This window comes from Cryptomeria japonica, chromosome 7 (genome assembly GCF_030272615.1).
Source record: "Cryptomeria japonica chromosome 7, Sugi_1.0, whole genome shotgun sequence".
Lineage (NCBI taxonomy): Eukaryota > Viridiplantae > Streptophyta > Pinopsida > Cupressales > Cupressaceae > Cryptomeria > Cryptomeria japonica.
This window is the reverse complement of record NC_081411.1, coordinates 201594488-201615075: the sequence shown is the minus strand read 5'-3', so window position 1 is coordinate 201615075 and position 20588 is coordinate 201594488. Positions and strand designations below refer to the sequence as shown.

Genomic DNA, 20588 nt, shown 5'->3' with positions numbered 1-20588 from the left:
CTTTCAAAATAATTAAATATGAGTTATCTTTTTGAAAAGTAACATAAAGTTACTTTGACAACTTAAATTTAATTATTTAATTATTTCTTTTTTTACTTAATTATTTAATTAAATGATATGCAAGAGTAGGAAACATAACATAAGTTTAGGTTCAAAAATAGTTAACATATAGTTTGGAATCACATTGTCAAGTGTCTTAGACGATTGAAGTGTCAACAAAGATTTCATCCAACTACAATAAGAAGACGATGCCTAAGTTACAAACATGATCCATGTGCAAAATACTATATCAAGATATCATTTACAATCCTTCCACTGGACTTAAAAAATCCTATCCTATTTACAACTCTATTTTAAAAAAAAAACAAAAAACTAATCCTATCTTTTATAATAACATTTTTTTTTTTTTTTAAACACAAACTATTTAGTAATATGAACATTAAATAATTAAGCTTTTCTTTAAAAAAAACACAAGCTCATTTCTTAGACAATAATGAACTACTCATGAATTCACAAGTCCCGTTTGAACCCTTTTTAACCTTGAAATCTAAGGTCATGAGACTTTTTTTCCACATTAAACGAATCATATTCGTACAACGAAGCCTACTAATATTTGATCAATAAAATTAAAATATATACACATAGTTCAGGAAAAAACAAATTACACTGCTCTTTGTATCAGAAAAAGCCGATCGATATTTTCTAGGTTCGATTCAAGGCCAAATTGCCTTAAATGCACTCTAGATGCGGTATATATATAGAGAATTTTCCGCAAAGCTCGTATTTTGACCTTCGTATATCTATTATGCATCCGTAGGCAATCAAAACGGGCTGAGGATTGTTCGATTTGGTGCAGAATTCTGCACTATTTTGCATTTTTGGTTAAAATACCTTGGAAATTGACATTCTATTCTCGATTTAAGTATTCCTCTATAAGTTAGCTTAGCCGGGAAAAATAGAAAATAATGGTGGGAGTTGCAGAGGAGGCCGAGTTGAATCGGTTAGAGTCGCAGGTAGAAAATGGAGGAGGAAATGTTTGGGAATATTTGTGCCTTATCAAGAAACTTAAAATTAGGCGTTCGGAGAATGTTTTACGGCACGGATTGGTGCTGCTTAATGATTCCAAGAGCAGATCTAAACTTGGCGGAGATGGTCAGTTGAATTTTTATTCCTCTGATATTTTTTTAATAGTATATCCAGACGTTTTAAAGTTGCAATCTTTTTAGCCTTACTCGTTTTTTTTAATTATTTCCAGAAATTTCACTAAATTTCATCTGTCCCGAGGAATAGATTTTTTAAGGGTTTATGACCATCAGAGAGTAGTTTTTATTGGGAGATTCTCTTTACAGTGTAATATGTCTTAGATACCGTGATCTAGCTGTAGCTTGGAGGAGACTGTTATTGACTTTTTTTTTGCCAAAGTTCTTTTGTTTTTATTTCAAGAAAATTCGCTTACGTCTAAGTTTGCTGCTTTTCGAGGGATAGATTTGTTAAGGTTAGATTCTTTAAACAGTGTAGCCTTTGGCTTAGATGACACGAATAGAATCATCTCTTATGTCTTAGTCACCCGAGACTTGGAGCATTATGTTTAAACCAATTTGATTTTTTAACACGTTTCATTCGGATTTGATAAAGGCTCTGTTACACAATCCTCAATTATTTTCTACTTAAGTGTATGCAATTTGATTTCTTGCCATTTGAGTGTTACGGTTTGGGGATTAGTTGAAAATCTCATACCAATTGAGGTTTTAGTGTGAGTTCATTTATTTGGATTTTCTACTAGTGAAATTTATGATTTAAATCGTTAACTCTTTGTTTGATTGGAAAGAGAAATGCAAAACCTAGTTTGTGCCTTCCTGCTATAGCATCTCACTGAAAGAATGATCCGCTACTGCACGTATGCGCTTATCTCAAAACAGAGTTGAGAGATTTAAGAAGATCCACTTGTCTGCCAGAAACAGGCTATAACCTATGAGAAGTTGTAGGACTTTGTGAAAGCGACATCACTGTGCTTCATCAATAGGCAGTGGTTCAACCAGGCACTGACTTGCATTTTTATATATAGAACCTCATAATTTGACCAGGTTAGGTTTTTGCTACTTAGCTACCCATTTAGGTCAGTTCACTATCTACTCAACAGCAGTGTTGTCGAATGGGTCCATCTTACTATCCAACAACCAACTTGGATCTACTTGTCCGCAGTGTGCCCTTATTAGCCTACAACCAGCTTCTTCACCAAGCCAGGGATTTTTTTGCCTTGGATTTTAGTAGTACTTCTTTGTCTCTTTTATTACCAGCTAGAATCTAGGGGATGCCGCTAGGAATTACGGGTTGGACTCGATCAGTCTGGTCATTCTGTATAAGGCATTCTTATTCTTTGGCACACTCATGGTTGTAACTTCACTGTTTGGACGTACATGGACCAGAACAACTAGTTACATCCTTTGCATAGACTTACTAATCTTTCTCCTCCTCTTAATGAATCTATGATTTTATATCTATTATCATTGATATTGAATTATCATGATTTTTTCCTTTTGCTTACCTCTACATCATAATGCAACATATAATCTGAATTTACTTTTCAATGCCACAGTCTATCATCATCGTATATTTTAAAATTAATGTTGGAAAATGCAATTTTTCTAATTTAATTTTTATTCCACCTAGGGAGGAGTAGTGAGAGTTCTGTTTCTTTTTAAACCTTTGAAATACTCAGGCCAAACTCCCAAATTCATCAATCCCACACACTTGTGCTCTATGTCAAATGGAGTTTGAGCATGGGTCTTTCACACAGTGACTCCCTGGCTCAACCACTAGATCAGAGATCCATCCACAAGGTATCATTGTCTAATACCCTTTTGTGAAAGGTAAAGGTATTTTTTTACAGTACTGCCAAGTGAGACACCTATTTGGTGTATTGAGAACCCCCTTACATAAGCATTGATAAAGTGAATTCTTTTTTTATTTACCTTACATGTTGTTCAGTGAATTAGACGATGTTGCCCCTCTATAGATTTGAACATTCAACCTCCAATAATGAGTACTTATAGCCTCAGTATCAGGCAAATTTGTTTAATTTCTCTTTCACCATTCACATATTGCTGTTGTTTGAAAATGTATTTTATTTTATCAAATGCTCTTTTAACTTTTCAAATTGTTGTATTTTTTTTTTTAGTGAGGGGCTTCTCCCTTTTTTTGGGTTCTCCCACTGGCCATTAGTCGTAGCTATTACTTATTATTCTTTCTTATGCCCTCAGTCCCGTTGTTACATTTTGGTTATTTGTCAACATTGTTAAAATTTGAATTATGGTTCAATTTCTTATTATGTGACTGTAATGTCCTTTCAACTGCATTTGGACTTCTTGGGCTGTAATTTAGACCAATAACTTCTTTTTTCTTATGTTGCAGTGTGGACTCTGTATGAGCAGGTAGCCATTGCAGCTTTGGATTGTCGGAATCTTGCCATTGCAAAGGTAATCTGATTTATTTGTTTCAATCTCTTTTTCTCCACATGATTGTTTTTCTTCTTTTTTTATACAATGGAGTTATTATATTTTGTTAGGTCAGTTGGTCTCCTGGTTCCCATGTCAATATTCTGTAGCTTATCCTAGAAAACGTTTCCTTAAGAAGAGGATAGAAATTTTAGGCCTAAGTAGTCAGTACAAATATATGGTTAAAAACTTAAATGAGAACTTGAGACAGGTTGTCAAGTTTATTATTATAACAAAATTTGATTAAGCCTAATCTCCATGAGACTCCAGAATCTAGTTACTCAATTCGGATTGTTTGAACCAAATCTAGCCGGGTCTAGTTTTGGACTGGTCGTATTTAACTAATATGGTTCAGTCTTTTCAATTTGTATAGAAATTTTACTGATATTTTTGTTTGAAAAATCCAGATCTGCAAATTATTTTGACCTCATGAAGGAATTAATATTTTTTGAACCTGGTAACTATGCTCCAGAATAGTTTTTTTTTTTTTTTATCAAACTGCTACCTAAGGGGTAGCTCCTTTTTATATTAAAAGCAAATATGCTCCAGAATAGTTGTATGCATGTTTTCTGGTGAATATATCCATATATAGCTGCATCCTTATTTGTTTACCCACATGCACTAATTTGAAATGGCATCCACAACCCCGTATACATATCCTCACATCTCTAGGTGAATATATGATCTAGTGATTCATGCAAAATGAAAATATAAGTTGATGCTAGAATCTACATGAAGTTTTGTTTGGATTTAAATTTCCATTTTTTATTCATCACTTAAAAAACTGGAACTGTTCTGATTTTGTTTCTAAGGCGTATTTCATGATTAGTTGTCTTCTTCATAACAATTATTAAAGCTTTCTCTCATTGATCTTCTAATTATGATTTATATTTATTTAGATTTTGAGATTGTAAGTATTGACATTTTGGTGGGCCATTCTTTTTTAAATTTTTATCATCATTGCCAAAAGGATCTTAATGTTTTAGTTTATCTTAAAAGCTTAGGGATGGAGTTTGTGGATCTCGTCAACATTTTTCCAATTTATTATTAGGTGTTATGGGTTGCAAAGAAAGAGCTTAAAAAATAACAGAAAGAAGAATATAAAGAAATAAATAATTACTTTCAGCATGTTATAATTAGTGTTTTGAATTACACCTCAATTTAGAGAAAAATGTGGGAAGGGTATAAGACTTAGTTTTGGTATTAATTAAAACATTGAGGTAGACTAGAAAGAGTTTACAATAAATAAGGAATAGAAGATGAGAAATATGCTTTTTGGTATTATAGAAGCAAGAAACAAGATGCATAATGGTGTATCTACATTGTGTTGTTACAGATGACGATGATCAATTATCAGTAGTCTGTCTGACTAGAATCGAAACCTAGGTTTTAGTTGAGTTCTGCACACCACTATTCTTAATATTTCAGTTTTTACTCTTCGTTCTGTCATCTTTATGTACACTTAAAATAACTCCCTTGTTTACTTCCTTCATTTCTGAGTTTACTAAATTATGTGTTACTAAAATGTTACAAATCTGATTAACAAACTAGGGCATAATTAAAGGACATAAAACTGATTACTGATCTAGGGCACAAAATTACATGGTATCAGATCTGACAAGGAAGCTAAGTATTGTACTTGTGATTTTAAGGGAGAATATATAATCTGACCCGTGGGTCTTTAATGCTGGGTTTTTCCTCCTTGGAGGGTTTCCCAGGGTATGTGTGTTTGTCTCTCGTTTACTTCCTTCATTTCTGAGTTTACTAAATTATGTGTTACTAAACTGTTACAAATCTGATTAACAAACTAGGGCATAATTAAAGGACATAAAACTGATTACTGATGTAGGGCAGAAAATTACATGGTATCAGAGCTAAGGTGTCTCTAACTTCTGATTTTAGTGAATCATTTGTTGCATATAGCTGCTGTTTGTTTTCAGATTAAAATGTCAGGTTTGAGGGCTGTACTTGTGATTATCTTTGTGAGAGTTCTTGAGTTTTCCTCTTACCTCAATTCGAGATTCCTCTTCGATGCAATCAGATTGAAGACGCTCAAAGTTGGGACGATCGGCTCTTCCACCAATGCTACGAATGAATGGTTCCCATTCATCAGGTAGACCATTTAATGCAATCATAACAAGATCCTTATCTGAGATTTGGCAATCAAGAGTACTTAGCTTGTCCTTTAGTTCATTGATCTTCATGAAGTAGTCTATGATTGAGTCTTCTTCTTTCATTTTCATGTGAAGAAGCTGCTGTCTTAGAGAAAGAGCCCTGCTGAGGTTGTTGACTTCATACATCCCTTCCAAGTGTTTGATCATTTCCCTGACAGACACAAACTTTGATATGACAGTGACAAGATGATTCTTGACAGACTCAATTATGATCTTCCTAGCCTTGAGGGAGTCTTTCTTGAACTGTTTCAGCTCTTCAGCATCTTCTGGAGGGGACAACCCTTCTTCTTCTACGAATTTCAGTAGATATTTTCTTCAAGGATCAATAGAATACGGACTTTCCAAGCAGCAAAATCAAGGGCTCCATCAAGTCTATCTTCAGCCCTCAAACCTGACATTTTAATCTGAAAACAAACAACAGCTATATGCAACAAATGATTCACTAAAATCAGAAGTTAGAGACACCTTAGCTCTGATACCATGTAATTTTGTGCCCTAGATCGGTAATCAGTTTTATGTCCTTTAATTATGCCCTAGTTTGTTAATTAGATTTGTAACATTTTAGTAACACATAATTTAGTAAACTCAGAAATGAAGGAAGTAAACAAGAGACAAACACACATACCTTGGGAAAACCTCCAAGGAGGAAAAACCCAGCATTAAAGACCCACAAGTCAGATTATATATTCTCCCTTAAAATCACAAGTACAATACTTAGCTTCCTTGTCAGATTTGATACCATGTAATTTTGTGCCCTTGATCAGTAATCAGTTTTATGTCCTTCAATTATGCCCTAGTTTGTTAATCAGATTTGTAACATTTTAGTAACACATAATTTAGTAAACTCAGAAATGAAGGAAGTAAACAAGAGACAAACACACATACCCTGGGAAAACCTCCAAGGAGGAAAAACCCAGCATTAAAGACCCACAGGTCAGATTATATATTCTCCCTTAAAATCACAAGTACAATACTTATCTTCCTTGTCAGATCTGATCCCTTTTGTATGACAGATTTGCACTTCTAAGTTCTTCAAGTCTGTACCAAAACAACCTATGTCCTCTTGGACAGTTTCGCACAAGTCTGAACAATTTCGCACCCTCCTTGTGAATTCGCACCTTTTCAGACAGAGCTAATTTGCTTGACTTGAATGAATGAATGATTTGTCTTTTGCAAAGTATCTTTATTTATATGCATCTTCACCTTTATTATTGCAAGTCGGCCTCCTTTCTTTTGGCACCAATGTAGTTATTGTGGCGTGTGTATTTAGGATGGCGTAAGGAATAGGGCTGGACTTAGACTTGGGGTCACGTTACCCTTTAGGATAGGGCCCAGACCTAAATGGGTTCGGATGTTGCCTTAAGGCAATCCGAACCCATATATAGACCTAGTTACAAACAACACTCCCTCTTAACTAGGGAAGAAGAGAATACATAATCTGAACTTTTAGAGTTCCATCTAGCACACAAGCATAGAATGAATCTAGCACACAAGCATAGAATTACATCTTCCACCTAGCACACAAGCATAGGATGGTTCTAGCACACAAGCATAGAAAGTGTAATACACAAGTGGGTCTTTACATAATTAGAAATATCCATCTAGTACACAAGCATAGATTGGACACAATTCATTCTTGCACACAAGCAAAGAATGATCAAAGTGCTGCAGATAGAGTCATTGAGGTTGGAGCTCCCTCTCAATCAGGGTTTCGTTTTCCACAACTCCAAGTCTGTCTCTGAAGTACTCGAACTTCATTCTGGATAAAGGTTTGGTAAAGATGTCCGCAACCTGTTCATCCGTGCTAATGTACTTTAGGTGAATTGCGCCTCTTTGCACCATATCTCGAATGAAGTGATAGTGCGTTTCAACATGTTTGGACCGGTCATGGAATACAGGATTTACTGACATCTTTATACAGCTTTGATTATCACAATGAATGGTGGTAGGACCACTAGTTTGACTAAATAATCTAACAAGGAGTTTGCGAAGCCACACTGCTTCTCTGGATGCAACAGATGCTGCAATGTACTCAGCTTCTGCAGTGCTCAATGCTACGGAAGATTGCTTTCTACATGCCCAAGAGATCACTGCAGAACCCAAGTTGAAGCAGATATCCGAAGTACTTTTCTTGTCCTTGACACTTCCTGCCCAATCTGAATTTGAATAGCCTTCCAGGAAGATTGAAGTGTTAAGTGAATACTTCAGCCCATAACCAATAGTGCCACGCAGGTATCTTAGGATGTGCTTGGCAGCCACCAGGTGAACAAGTTTAGGCAAGCTCATGAATTGACTGAGGGCATTCATAGCATAACAAATATCTGGCCTTGTATTGACTAAATACATCAATGATCCAATCAGCTGCCTGTACTCAGATGGATTTGCAAAATCAGAGTTAGCTGTTGAAACACTTAACTTCTTTAAGTTAGATTCCATAGGAATATGCATAGGTTTACAATCCATCATTCTAAATCTTTTCAAAATATCAATAGTATATTTTCCTTGACTTAGAAAAATTTCATTGGATTTTTGCCATACTTCTAACCCTAGAAAGTAATGCATTAGACCTAAATCCTTCATTTCAAATTCTGAGGCTAATTCTTCCTTACATCTTATAATTAATTTATTTTCACCAGTGAGAAATAAATCATCCACATACAAAACCAAAATAAGCATATCATCATTATAAACCTTTAGGTAAATGTTAGCATCAGCATCATTCTTACGAAACCCTAAGCTTAGTAAGTACTTATCAATTCTTTCATACCAAGCCCGAGGAGCCTGTTTGAGCCCATATAAGGCTTTCTTCAACCTGCAAACGTGAGAATCTCTTTTATGGATTACATAACCTTCTGGTTGCTCAATATAGACTTTCTCATCAATAACACCATTGAGAAAGGCTGTCTTAACGTCCATTTGTTGTAGTTCCCAACCTTTGGCTGCAGCAATAGCTATTATAGATCTAATAGAAGTATATCTAGCAACAGGAGCAAAAGTTTCTTCATAATCTATTCCTTCCTTTTGAGAAAAACCACGAGCTACAAACCTAGCTTTGTATTTTTCAATACTACCATCAGCATTATGCTTAATTTTAAACGACGATTTAGAGGAAACAACAGACTTACCTTTGGGTCTGGGTACAATGTCCCAGTCATCATTCTTGATGATAGACCCATACTCTTCATCCATGGCTAATTTCCAAGCATGATGAGACATGGCTTCTTTGACATTGTGAGGATCAGACTCAATGATATTACACATCACAGAAATGTAGTTGGCGTGATTTTGGAATCTCTTGCTATCTCTAAAGGTTCCTCTGGTAGCAACAAATCCTTCAGCATCTTGAATTGTGTTTCTAACCCAAAGTGGTCTCTTCTTGCATACCACAATATCCTGAGGTATATCCGTAGAGTTCATGGGTTCTGTTGGGTCATTCTGAACTTCCTAATCCAGAAGGTCAGTAGACTCCTCATGTATCTTAGGGTTAGCATCAACTATTGAATCTTGATTTTCAATCACCATATCATTATTGTTAGATAATGAACCTTTAGATCTTTTGAAAGCAATATCTTCTTCAAAAGTTACATCTCTACTTACCTCAACATACCTTTGACCTGAAATGTAGATCCTGAAGGCTTTTGAAGATTCGCTGTATCCCACTAAGATGCCTTTCTTTCCAGAAGGATCCAACTTGGTTCGTTTTTCTTTAGGCACATGAACATACACCGGGCTCCCGAATATCCTTAGGTGGTTGATGTCAGGTTTGATTCCTGTAAAGGCTTCTTCAGGTGTTACATTCTTTAGGGCATGACGAGGACATCTATTCTGAATATAAACTGCAGTTTTGGATGCTTCCGCCCATAGAAAAGGTTGCAGGTCTTGATCATGGATCATGGCTCTTGCAGCTTCAACAATGGTCCTGTTCTTTCTTTCAGCAACTCCATTTTGCTGAGGATTGTAGGGAACACAGAACTCCCTCTTAATTCCTACTTTAACACAAAAGTCATAGAAACTACCTGAGGTGTATTCACCTCCATTGTCAGACCTTAAACATTTAATTTGATTTCTTGTAGTATTTTCAACTAAGGCTTTGAATTCTTTAAATCTGTTTAGGACTTCTTCAAATTCTTTAGATTTAAGAAAGTATATCCATCTTTTCCTAGAGAAATCATCTATGAAGATAACATAATATAGGAAACCACTAGGAGATGCTACAGACATAAGACCACATAAATCTGAATGAATAATTTCTAATTTTTCTTTAGCCCTACTATCGCTTCTATGAAAAGGATTCTTTACATTTTTACCCATTGCACAACCTTTACAAGCATCATCATGAGATAAACTAAGTTTAGGCATACCTTTAACCATTTTACCGAGAGTGGGAAGGGCTTGAAAGTGTAGATGTCCAAGTCTTCTATGCCATAGCTCGTATGATTCAGGGGCATGAATGAGAGCTTGAATTGGATTAGCTGCAAGCTTATATAAACTATCACATCTATTTCCAATAACACGAGTAGTTTTGAAATTAGATTTCTTAGACCAAGCGAGTACTTTCCCTTCAAAAAATGCTATTTGCAAACCCTTATCTTCTAAGGCAGAAATGGAAATAAGATTTCTTTTAATACCAGGTACAAAGAGAATATCACAGAGTTGTAAGGAAATACCAGAATCTAGTTTTAAAGAGGTGGTACTAGAACCTTTTACCGAGTATCGAGTATCATCACTGATTACCACATGAAGGTTGGTGTCCTTTTCAATCAGATCTGAGAGATGCTCATGAAAACCTGAGATGTGTCTGGAGGCACCACTGTCAAGTATCCACGTATTATTGTTCGTAGGAACATTGCTGGATAGAGCAGAGATGAGGAGATAATCCTCACTTTGTTCGGCAACTTCATTTAAATTGACTTCCCTTTCCTTTGGATCATTCTGACAATCTTTGGCATAGTGACCATATTTATCACATCTGAAGCAACGAATGTGAGAGGAATCTCTTGACTTCTTCCTTGGATCATAGGAGGAGGATCTAAAATCTTTGCTTCTCTTTTCTTTCTTCCAATGTCCACCTTTCCTAGATTTAGCTAAGAGAACATGATTATCTTTGTGAGAGTTCTTGAGTTTTCCTCTTACCTCAATTCGAGATTCCTCTTCGATGCAATCAAATTGAAGATGCTCAAAGTTGGGACAATCGGCTCTTCCACCAATGCTACGAATGAATGGTTCCCATTCATTAGGTAGACCATTTAATGCAATCATAACAAGATCCTTATCTGAGATTTGGTAGTCAAGAGTACTTAGCTTGTCCTTTAGTTCATTGATCTTCATGAAGTAGTCTATGATTGAGTCTTCTTCTTTCATTTTCATGTGAAGAAGCTGCTGTCTTAGAGCAAGAGCCCTGCTGAGGTTGTTGACTTCATACATTCCTTCCAAGTGTTTGATCATTTCCCTGGCAGACACAAACTTTGATATGACAGTGACAAGATGATTCTTGACGGACTCAATTATGATCTTCCTAGCCTTGAGGGAGTCTTTCTTGAACTGTTTCAGCTCTTCAGCATCTTCTGGAGGGGACAGCCCTTCTTCTTCTACGAATTTCAGTAGATCCTTTTCTTCAAGGATCAATAGAATACGGACTTTCCAAGCAGCAAAATCAAGGGCTCCATCAAGTCTATCTTCAGCCCTCAAACCTGACATTTTAATCTGAAAACAAACAGCAGCTATATGCAACAAATGATTCACTAAAATTAGAAGTTAGAGACACCTTAGCTCTGATACCATGTAATTTTGTGCCCTAGATTAGTAATCAGTTTTATGTCTTTTAATTATGCCCTAGTTTGTTAATCAAATTTGTAACATTTTAGTAAAACATAATTTAGTAAACTCAGAAATGAAGGAAGTAAACAAGAGACAAACACACATACCCTGGGAAAACCTCCAAGGAGGAAAAACCCAGCATTAAAGACCCACAGGTCAGATTATATATTCTCCCTTAAAATCACAAGTACAATACTTAGCTTCCTTGTTAGATCTGATACCATGTAATTTTGTGCCCTAGATTAGTAATCAGTTTTATGTCCTTTAATTATGCCCTAGTTTGTTAATCAGATTTGTAACATTTTAGTAACACATAATTTAGTAAACTCAGAAATGAAGGAAGTAAACAAGAGACAAACACACATACCCTAGGAAAACCTCCAAGGAGGAAAAACCCAGCATTAAAGACCCATAGGTCAGATAATATATTCTCCCTTAAAATCACAAGTACAATACTTAGCTTCCTTGTCAGATCTGATCCCTTTTGTATGACAGATCTGCACTTCTAAGTTCTTCAAGTCTGTACCAAAACAGCCTATGTCCTCTTGGACAATCTCGCACAAGTTTGAACAATTTCGCACCCTCCTTGTGAATTCGCACCTTTTCAGGCAGAGCTAATTTGCTTGACTTGAATGAATGAATGATTTGTCTTTTGCAAAGTATCTTTATTTATATGCATCTTCACCTTTATTATTGCAAGTCGGCCTCCTTTCTTTTGGCGCCAATGTAGTTATTGTGGCGTGTGTATTTAGGATGGCGTGAGGAATAGGGCTGGGCTTAGACTTGGGGTCACGTTACCCTTTAGGATAGGGCCTAGACCTAAATGGGTTCGGATGTTGCCTTAAGGCAATCCGAACCCATATATAGACCTAGTTACAAACAACATAATGGCGTATCTACATTGTGTTGTTACAGATGACGATGATCAATTATCAGTAGTCTGTCTGACTAGAATCGAAACCTAGGTTCTAGTTGAGTTCTGCACACCACTATTCTTAATATTTCAGTTTTTACTCTTCGTTCTGTCATCTTTATGTACACTTAAACTAACTCCCTTGCAACACAACAAAGTGCTCAAAAGTCATACGATGTTAAATTTTTAGTTGACATTGTTATTGTGTCACAGTGTAGGTCCTTGGTCTATGCTGTGGTCTGTAGTTGCAGATATCACAAGAAAATCATGATAAATTGTGATTTCTTGCTATATGCCCTATGTGAGAGTTTTTGACTAATTTTATTGCTGAAAATCACCTCTGCCAAAATTACTTGACAATTTTGTCTGAATTTATGCTGATTTGACTTTGCTGTGAATTTTTCCTTTTTTCCCTAAATATCCTTAACACTAACCCTAATTTTTTTCTGTTTTTTCAAACAGCCCAATCCTGACCTGATTTTTCTTGATTAAATCATATGATTTATTGAAAAATCTTTGTCTTTTGGTTAGCTAATTTAGTTTGGAGAATGATTGCTATGCTTTGGTTAATGTTTCCTCATTTCATTTTTGGTCAGTCAAGTTGCATGAGAATTTAAAAGCAGTAATAATGTGAGCCATTTATGATTAGGTGTTTTTGCTTGGTAAAATCATTGTGAGTGCATGCCATAAGTACTTGTTGTTATTAAATTAATATTGTTCTTGAACATCAAGGTAAAAAATAAGCATTACAAGCATTGATAGAACCATAAATAAGTATAGATCAAATGTCATTTGACCTTTTATAAATTTATATGGTTCCTGACATTAGATTTTCTACACGACCTTTGACCCATGGAATGTTCCTTTTCATGTTTGTTAATGTCAAATCACAATATCTGCCACTTTGCAACAATGCCATTGGTACATATGATTAATAATGCCAATTCTGTACCTAATTAATCATGTTTGAGAAGTGAATGGTTGCTCTAATCTCCTACTTTGGGAAGTGAGTGCATGAAGGATGAGTGAATGATCTTGGAATGGCCTAAGGGTGTTAAGATGTGGCCCAGGAATGTGTTGTAAAATATATTACAAGATTGGAGTGAAGAATTGTGGTGTGTTTATATATTTCTGCCCAAGTTTTCCATGAACGAAGTATACTTGAAAAGAATGAAAAACTATATCTTTATATTCTTCATGTTATTGCTTGGTTGAATATGGATTTCACTTATCTCTTAGGGAATCACATGTTTTCAGGGAATCTTGAGAAGGATGTTTTATCACTGTTTCTTATATTGAATGTGGTTGGTAATTTTAACATACAGATATTAGCATTTGTTTTTGCAAATACACATATGGTTTGGTGAAAATCACATTTTGAAAATCAGGAAATTTATTGGTGTGTTCTTTTGTTGCTTTTTTTAGGATTATATTCAAACTCTCATGAAGAAATTTCCTGACAGCATCAGAGTCGGTAAGAAATGTTATACCTCTCTCCATTAGGATTTGAAGATTAATGTTAAATAAATCAGATACTTTTTTATTATACTTCATCTATTGCCAAAATTTGCTTCACATGTGCATTTTTTAAGGTTATATTGTTTTTATGCTAGCAAAAATATCTTAAATATGTTGATCTAAAAGATGCCTAGAGAAATCAATTTCGAGGCATCTATATTGGATTTGTGACATATGTACCTTGAGATTGATATCTCTCGGTGTCTTTTAGGTAGATACATTTAAGCTCTCTATGTTATTAGTTTATTAGGTTTTTAATTTTCCAAGCTTGTTAAATCTATCTCTCTCTTCCTCTCTCTCTCTCTATGACCACACACAATTGGGCTATATATATCACCATGCATGACTGGTTGTAATGAAGGTTTGGTGTGTAAATGGCCATCAAGTTTATTTTAAGGAGTTTTTGTTATCCACTCTGTACTTACAACCTCCCCTTGCTGCCATTGTAGTTACGCCTCTTGATGTAATGAATATAGTGTAACATATTGCCATTGATATCAGGAAGGTTGGAAGGAATGTGGTTTGAAGCAAAAGGATCCTGGGAGCAAGCAAATAAAGTATACTCAGGCCTGTTGGAAGAGCACCCATTAGATCAAGTAGGTTCTGTCCTTAAATCTGTTATCATACATTTATTATTTTTTTCCAAGGACAAACATCACATTGGACATTTCTTAATGTTTTAACCTAAATCATTTATTTCTTTGCAAAAATGGAAATTGGTAGCTTATGATTTTATAACAGCACCAATGTGCTAGATATTCTAAATCCAATGATGTGAATACATCACAAATTTAGTTTATCTCTAAACAACAGATTTTTTTTTGAGTAAACCTTTAGAATTTAATATTACTTAATAAATAATATGTGCATGCTATAAGTTTTAAAATATATGTATTATACAATTTATGCATAAAATCTAATAACTTACAGTGACCATATTTTTTGAAATAGATTTATGAATACAGAGATATATGTCAATATTAATATTTTGTGGGGACCACATTTGCTTCTGGAATAAATGCTTCTCATATACCCAGCCATACATCTGAAATTGAAGGCAAGATTCACATTTGGGTTCGAATAGGGCAGAAATTAAAGTTTTTAGCTGTGGGTATTCTTTTGGAGGTTTTCTTAGAGGTAGGCAACTGAGTTAGAACTTTCTTTGGGAGATTTTAAGGCTCTTTTGGAATTATTGGAAGAGGACATAGAGTTTGGAGGTCATATTTCCTTCCTGTGCAAGGTGTTAGAATTGTGGAGCTGGTTGCTTCAGTGCTTGGTCAAGTTTTGTTCTATTTTGGAGACGTCTAGGTCCCTGGAATAATCTGCAATCAATTTGAATCGTTTTGGATGTCATTCTAATCCTTGGTGATTATTCTATAGAGTTGCCCTGGTTCTTGGGCACTTGGAATTTATTGCTGAAGCGCTTAGACCTGCAAATTTTCTCTCTTAGGCAGCCGGAGTGACTTCTCCTTGCTGGACAGATATATTTCTTGGAGCTGTGAATGGTTGAATGATAGTTTACTGTGTGGGAAAGCTTTCTTGCTTGGACACCATAGAGTTGCAATTCTCAGAATTGATCATGCATCCTTGCTCGAATTTTCAGACCTGCTGGAGATTTATTCGTAGCTAAGAAACCGTTGGGAGTGTTTGTAAGTGGGAAGTTGAAGCTTGGTCAAAGTTTATGTATCTGTAGAGTCAACTGAAGCTTGTAGCAGATCTGTCCACTTCTGCTGTTGAATCAGAACCTTCATATTGTCATTTCCAGCCTCCTTATTGAGGTATTTGCTTAAAAAATCTCTGCACGAGTATGTTATTAAAAAAGCTATGACAGCAGAGTGATTCCTTATGCTTCTGTAAAAAAAATGAAACATGTTTCTTGATAAACTTCAAACAAACAAATGCAATTTTTTTTTTGGTGTTAGACTATAATCCACTTGAATTCCATGTGCATCAATGAAAAATCCAAGATAGGAGATGGATGTTTGACCAAAAGAACACTTAGAAAAGTTGGCATACGAATTGTTCAGTTTAAGTGTGCAAAGAACATGTTCTAAATGTTGAAGATGCACTTTCCAAATGTGAGAAAAGACAACGAGATCAACTAAGAAGACAATAACAAATTTGTCAAAACAATCTCTAAAGGTCTCATTTATCAATCACATGAAAGTGGTGGTAGCATTTGTTTGGCCAAATGGTATCACAAGCCAATTGAAAAGACTTGTTTTGGTCTAGAATGATGTCTTCCATGCATCTTCTATGTGTACTTGATAATACCCACTTTTTAGATAAATCTTGGAGAAAAAATTGGTATTTGAAGTTGACCCAAAAGGACATCAATGAAAGGGAGTGGATATCTATTTTTTATGGTGATCTTGTTCAATGTCTGGAAATCAACACAAAGTTGCCAAGTTCCATCCTTCTTGAGCACAAGTAAAATCGGTGACTCACAAGGGGATTTACTTGGTTTGATGAAACTTTTGGACAACAAATCTTGAATTTGCCTTTTGATTTCATCACTTTGGGGAATTGATTGTCAATACAATGGGGCACTAGGAAGAGGTGTAGCAAGAATAATGTCAGTAGTGTGATTGATTGCTCACTTTAGGGGAAGTGTCTTTGGCTTCTATGTAATAAGCAATCTTAGATTTTGAAACAAATTCTTTTTGCAATTTCCCATTGTTCACAAAATGGGCATTTTGTCAAACAATTTGCATACACCTCATAGAGAAATCTTGAATTCATTGGTTCAAAACAGGCTGTAACAATACATTCAAATATCCTTCACGTAGACATCATAATAGTCAATGATAAATAACAAAGGCAACAAAGACAACAAAGACAACAAAGACCACACAATTCTAGGAAGAGGCAGCTAGGCAACAAAGACCTCACAATTCTTCCAAGTCAGTCTCCTCATTCCTTATGCCTGTCTTTTCTGACCTGGACAAAAGTTTTTAAGAGTCCAGACTGTGGTAGGAGTCTCCTTTTTATGGCCCAGTAGGATTCCTTAAACTCGGTGATTCAAGTTTGATGTTTTTTATATGCCCTGTGAGTTGGTGATAGGGACAAGGAGCAGACCCAAATTCATTTGAACTCTTTCATATTTTACCCTTTTAATATGTGTTGAGGATGGGATATGCTATGGCTCACCATATTAAATTACCACGCCCCCTTCTTAATCTCCTGGCTATTTATATTTAACAATTGTTGACTTTGCTGAAGTGGTAGCTAGGAAAATTGAGCTTCCACAACTTCTCAAGGTGGGCGACATCCCTTTTTTCAATACCCCAAAAGACTAGTTGATTATCCACAAAGTCCAATTAACCTTGAACTCCTCTGAAGGCTGTGCTTAGTTTCAAAAAACCTTCCCACATCTATCTGAAAGGCCACAACCTCATCAAGATACCATATAATATCAATGGTGAATTGTTTTTCAAGCAATGTTAGATGGAAATGTTTATAGAGACCCACCGACAGCAAATACCTAGAACCATAGTTGGACTACTCGCGACTTGGCTCGACTCGCGAAGCCCCTGAGAAAAAAACTCGGCAAAAACTCGGGAAAAACTCGGCGAAAAACTCGGCAATGTAAAAACCAGTGTTCCATGGAAATGCGTTTCCCCCCTCCAGGCCAAAGTCCCCCCATCCCCGAAACCTGTCCCCAAATTTTTTTCCCTTGTCCCCCCGTCCCCGAAGCCCATCCCCGCGTCCCCCCGTCTCCCCGTCCCGAACGGCCGTGGAACACTGGTAAAAACACACTTAACTTTAATAAAAAATGCATTTTTTTTGCAAAATTTAATGAGAAGATGCATCCAATGAGTCAATAAATGACAACACAAAAGAAACAAGTTGATTCTAGATATATTTAAATGCAAAGTGTCTACAAAATCGCATCCTCATGAGGAATGCTGATGGCTGGAAGCAAAATAGTAAATAGTTTTTGTAAAACCAAAAGTAAATACATCATTACAAAATACAATTACAACTTCCTCTTCCTAGGTCTAGCTAAAACTAGGGGAGAGGTAAAACTAGAGGGTCTAGTCCTAGAAGTCCGTAGTGGGCGTGACTATGCCTCCTCGCTCGGTATGGCTGGCTCATCATCCATCCTGGATGAAGCTATGTCTCCATCTGCTTGTGGCACTGGCAATGACTCCTCATCCTCATCCTCTTCCTCCTCAATGTCATCCAACGTGAAACCAAATCCAGCCCCCTCTTCCTCCATAGCTTGCCTTTTCAAATCAGTGTTGTCATCCTTAGAAAACAATGGAGGCTGCTCCTGTGATGTCCAATCACTGTAAGGATCTATGTCATCCAAGTCAAGTGGATCACTTGCTACTTCCTCTACCTTCCTTACGCGCAATTGAAGATTATATTGCACAAAGACAAGGTCATTGAGGTGTTTTTGAGCTAGCTTGCTCCTCTTCTTCGTGTCGATGGCTTCAAACAAGCTCTAATTGTGCTCACAACTGGATGAACTACAAGGTTGACATAAGATTCTGAGGGCAATTTTTTTGCGATTTGGGGTATTTCCACCCCAACTTTGCCACCAAGCATCTGCAAATTAAAATTAGGTTGAAAGCAGCACCCCTCGCCGGGGTCTGAGGGTGAGAAAAAGAGGGGTAGAGAGATAGGTTTAGATCTTGGTGGAGATCTGCAAACACGCAATATTTGAAATTTCATCATTCATACTCATAGTTTCAAACTTTCAACTCTAAAATGCTAAGTTGCCGGTATGGGTAAGTGGGTACGATACGCTAGTATGACAAATATTTGGGGGGGGGGGTGGTGTTTGGGTATGTTTGGGTACGTTCGTACAAAAAAAAGTAAAAATCATAAATATATACATATATGCAGCCTAAAAAGTAGAAACAAAAATTAAATTTAGAATCCCAAATATCATCCATATGCTAAACAAAACTTGGAACTATCATATATGATATAAATATAACAAATTTACTGGAAGTCTTATCTAATTTCCATTTGTCAAAATTTGAATCAGTTATGATAGATATATCGAATTCATTGTTCATTGGTTCAACAATAAAATAACACAATTAATAATCAGCATCATATGGGTCACTAGGAAGATCAAGATCAACATCATCATTGACATTAGATGATGTAGCTAGAGTAGTGGAACCACATGCAGCCTCACTGCCACTTGCACTAGCAGCAAATTGGCAATTGGACTCCCCAAAAAGTAAAGATTTGGTTTGGCAGATGAAAAATCCAAATCAGTTCGCTCTGGATCTACATCCCAAAACTTTGTGTTCCCATCCTTGTACTCTTTTTGTTTATGAGTAAGAAGGCGCAAGTTTGAATGCACATAAACTAGCTCTTCTGCCTTACTTGCTGCCAATCGGTTGCGTTTCACTAAGTGTATAAAGGAGTATGTGCTCCAATTTCGCTCAAATGAAGAGGAACTAGCAACCTATTGAATAATTGACACAAAGTTAGAGGGTGACAATAGTAAAAAATATAAATTTAGAGAGCAAAAAAAATTAAGAAACTCACTTGCAATAAAAGTTTGATTGCAAGAGTTTGAAGGTTTGGTGATGTATGGCCATTAAGGTACCACCAAGCATGAGCATCCTTCTTATACTTGTCACGGAGAGCGGCAACACTTTGACCGTTGGAGGCTACAAAATCAACAAACTCACTTGACATTAAATCCTCCATTTCAGAATCGGGGAAGAGTTTAGTAAGTGCTGTCCTACACCCTTCACTAACTTCTGAATCTCTATATGGTGGTACCCTTGATGGCTTAGCAAGCATTTCATCACTATAAAATTTGGGAGTCAATGCAAATGCAAGAAGATGTAGTGGGGTGGTCATTTTCTTCCACCGCTCAACACAAATAGATTGAACCTCTTTGAAGAAAGTTTCTTCGGGATCTTGCTCTTTTGCATTGATGATGACTTTCATTTCCTCAATCATCGAGTCAATGCCATCATATACCTCTCCCAAACATGGGTGATCCATGTCAGTATAACGGGTCATACTCATGATGGGCTCAGTGAAACTCAAAAGATATTCCACTCGATCCCACCAAGTGTCATCTAGGATCATGTGTTTAACATTTGTTGCCCTTTCAGTATTGGATTGCCTCCATATGGACCAACTTTGACTAATTACCATGCTAGCAAGTGGCTCCCGTACCTTCACAAGTCGCCTCAAGACGATTGTGTTGGATGCAAATCGAGTCTCGGCAACCTATTCAAAAAAATAAAAATAAAATTAGAATACAAAGAAGACATGATCAAATTTAAAAAATAAATTAAGGATTACTAAAGTGAAATGTAGATTTTAGAAATTGATGTGTTTCAATTACCTTTAGCAACTCCAACTTTGAAAATGATCTGAAAATGGCCTGTGACATGCTATGGTTTGTGATGAACATTTGGATCTCTTCAGCCTCAACATAAATTTGTTTGATCCAATTTATTTTCCTGCCCATCTTTTGTAGCATGAGGTTGAGAGAGTGGATAGCACAAGGTGTCCAATATATGTGTTCAAACCGTGTCTCAATCAACATACCTGCAACTCTACAATTCTTTGCATTGTCTGTTATTACTTGGACAACATTTTGAGGTCCCACATCTTGAATGCATTGTATAAGGATGTTAGCAATAAATTGTGCATCCTTCACCTGTCCCTCACAATCCACGGCTT

General features: G+C 36.1%; 1 protein-coding gene across 1 annotated transcript in view; it reads left to right on the top strand.

Annotated features, from left to right (window-relative positions):
• Window positions 1-658: 658 nt before the first annotated feature.
• LOC131857056 (uncharacterized) overlaps window positions 659-20588 on the top strand; it is a 50510-nt gene continuing 30580 nt past the window's right edge. The window contains exons 1-4 of the mRNA XM_059209083.1: window positions 659-1152; window positions 3412-3476; window positions 13824-13872; window positions 14418-14512. Of these exons, the coding sequence (XP_059065066.1) occupies window positions 966-1152; window positions 3412-3476; window positions 13824-13872; window positions 14418-14512 (396 nt within the window). The 5' untranslated portion in view covers window positions 659-965. The remainder of the gene's footprint in view (window positions 1153-3411; window positions 3477-13823; window positions 13873-14417; window positions 14513-20588) is intronic.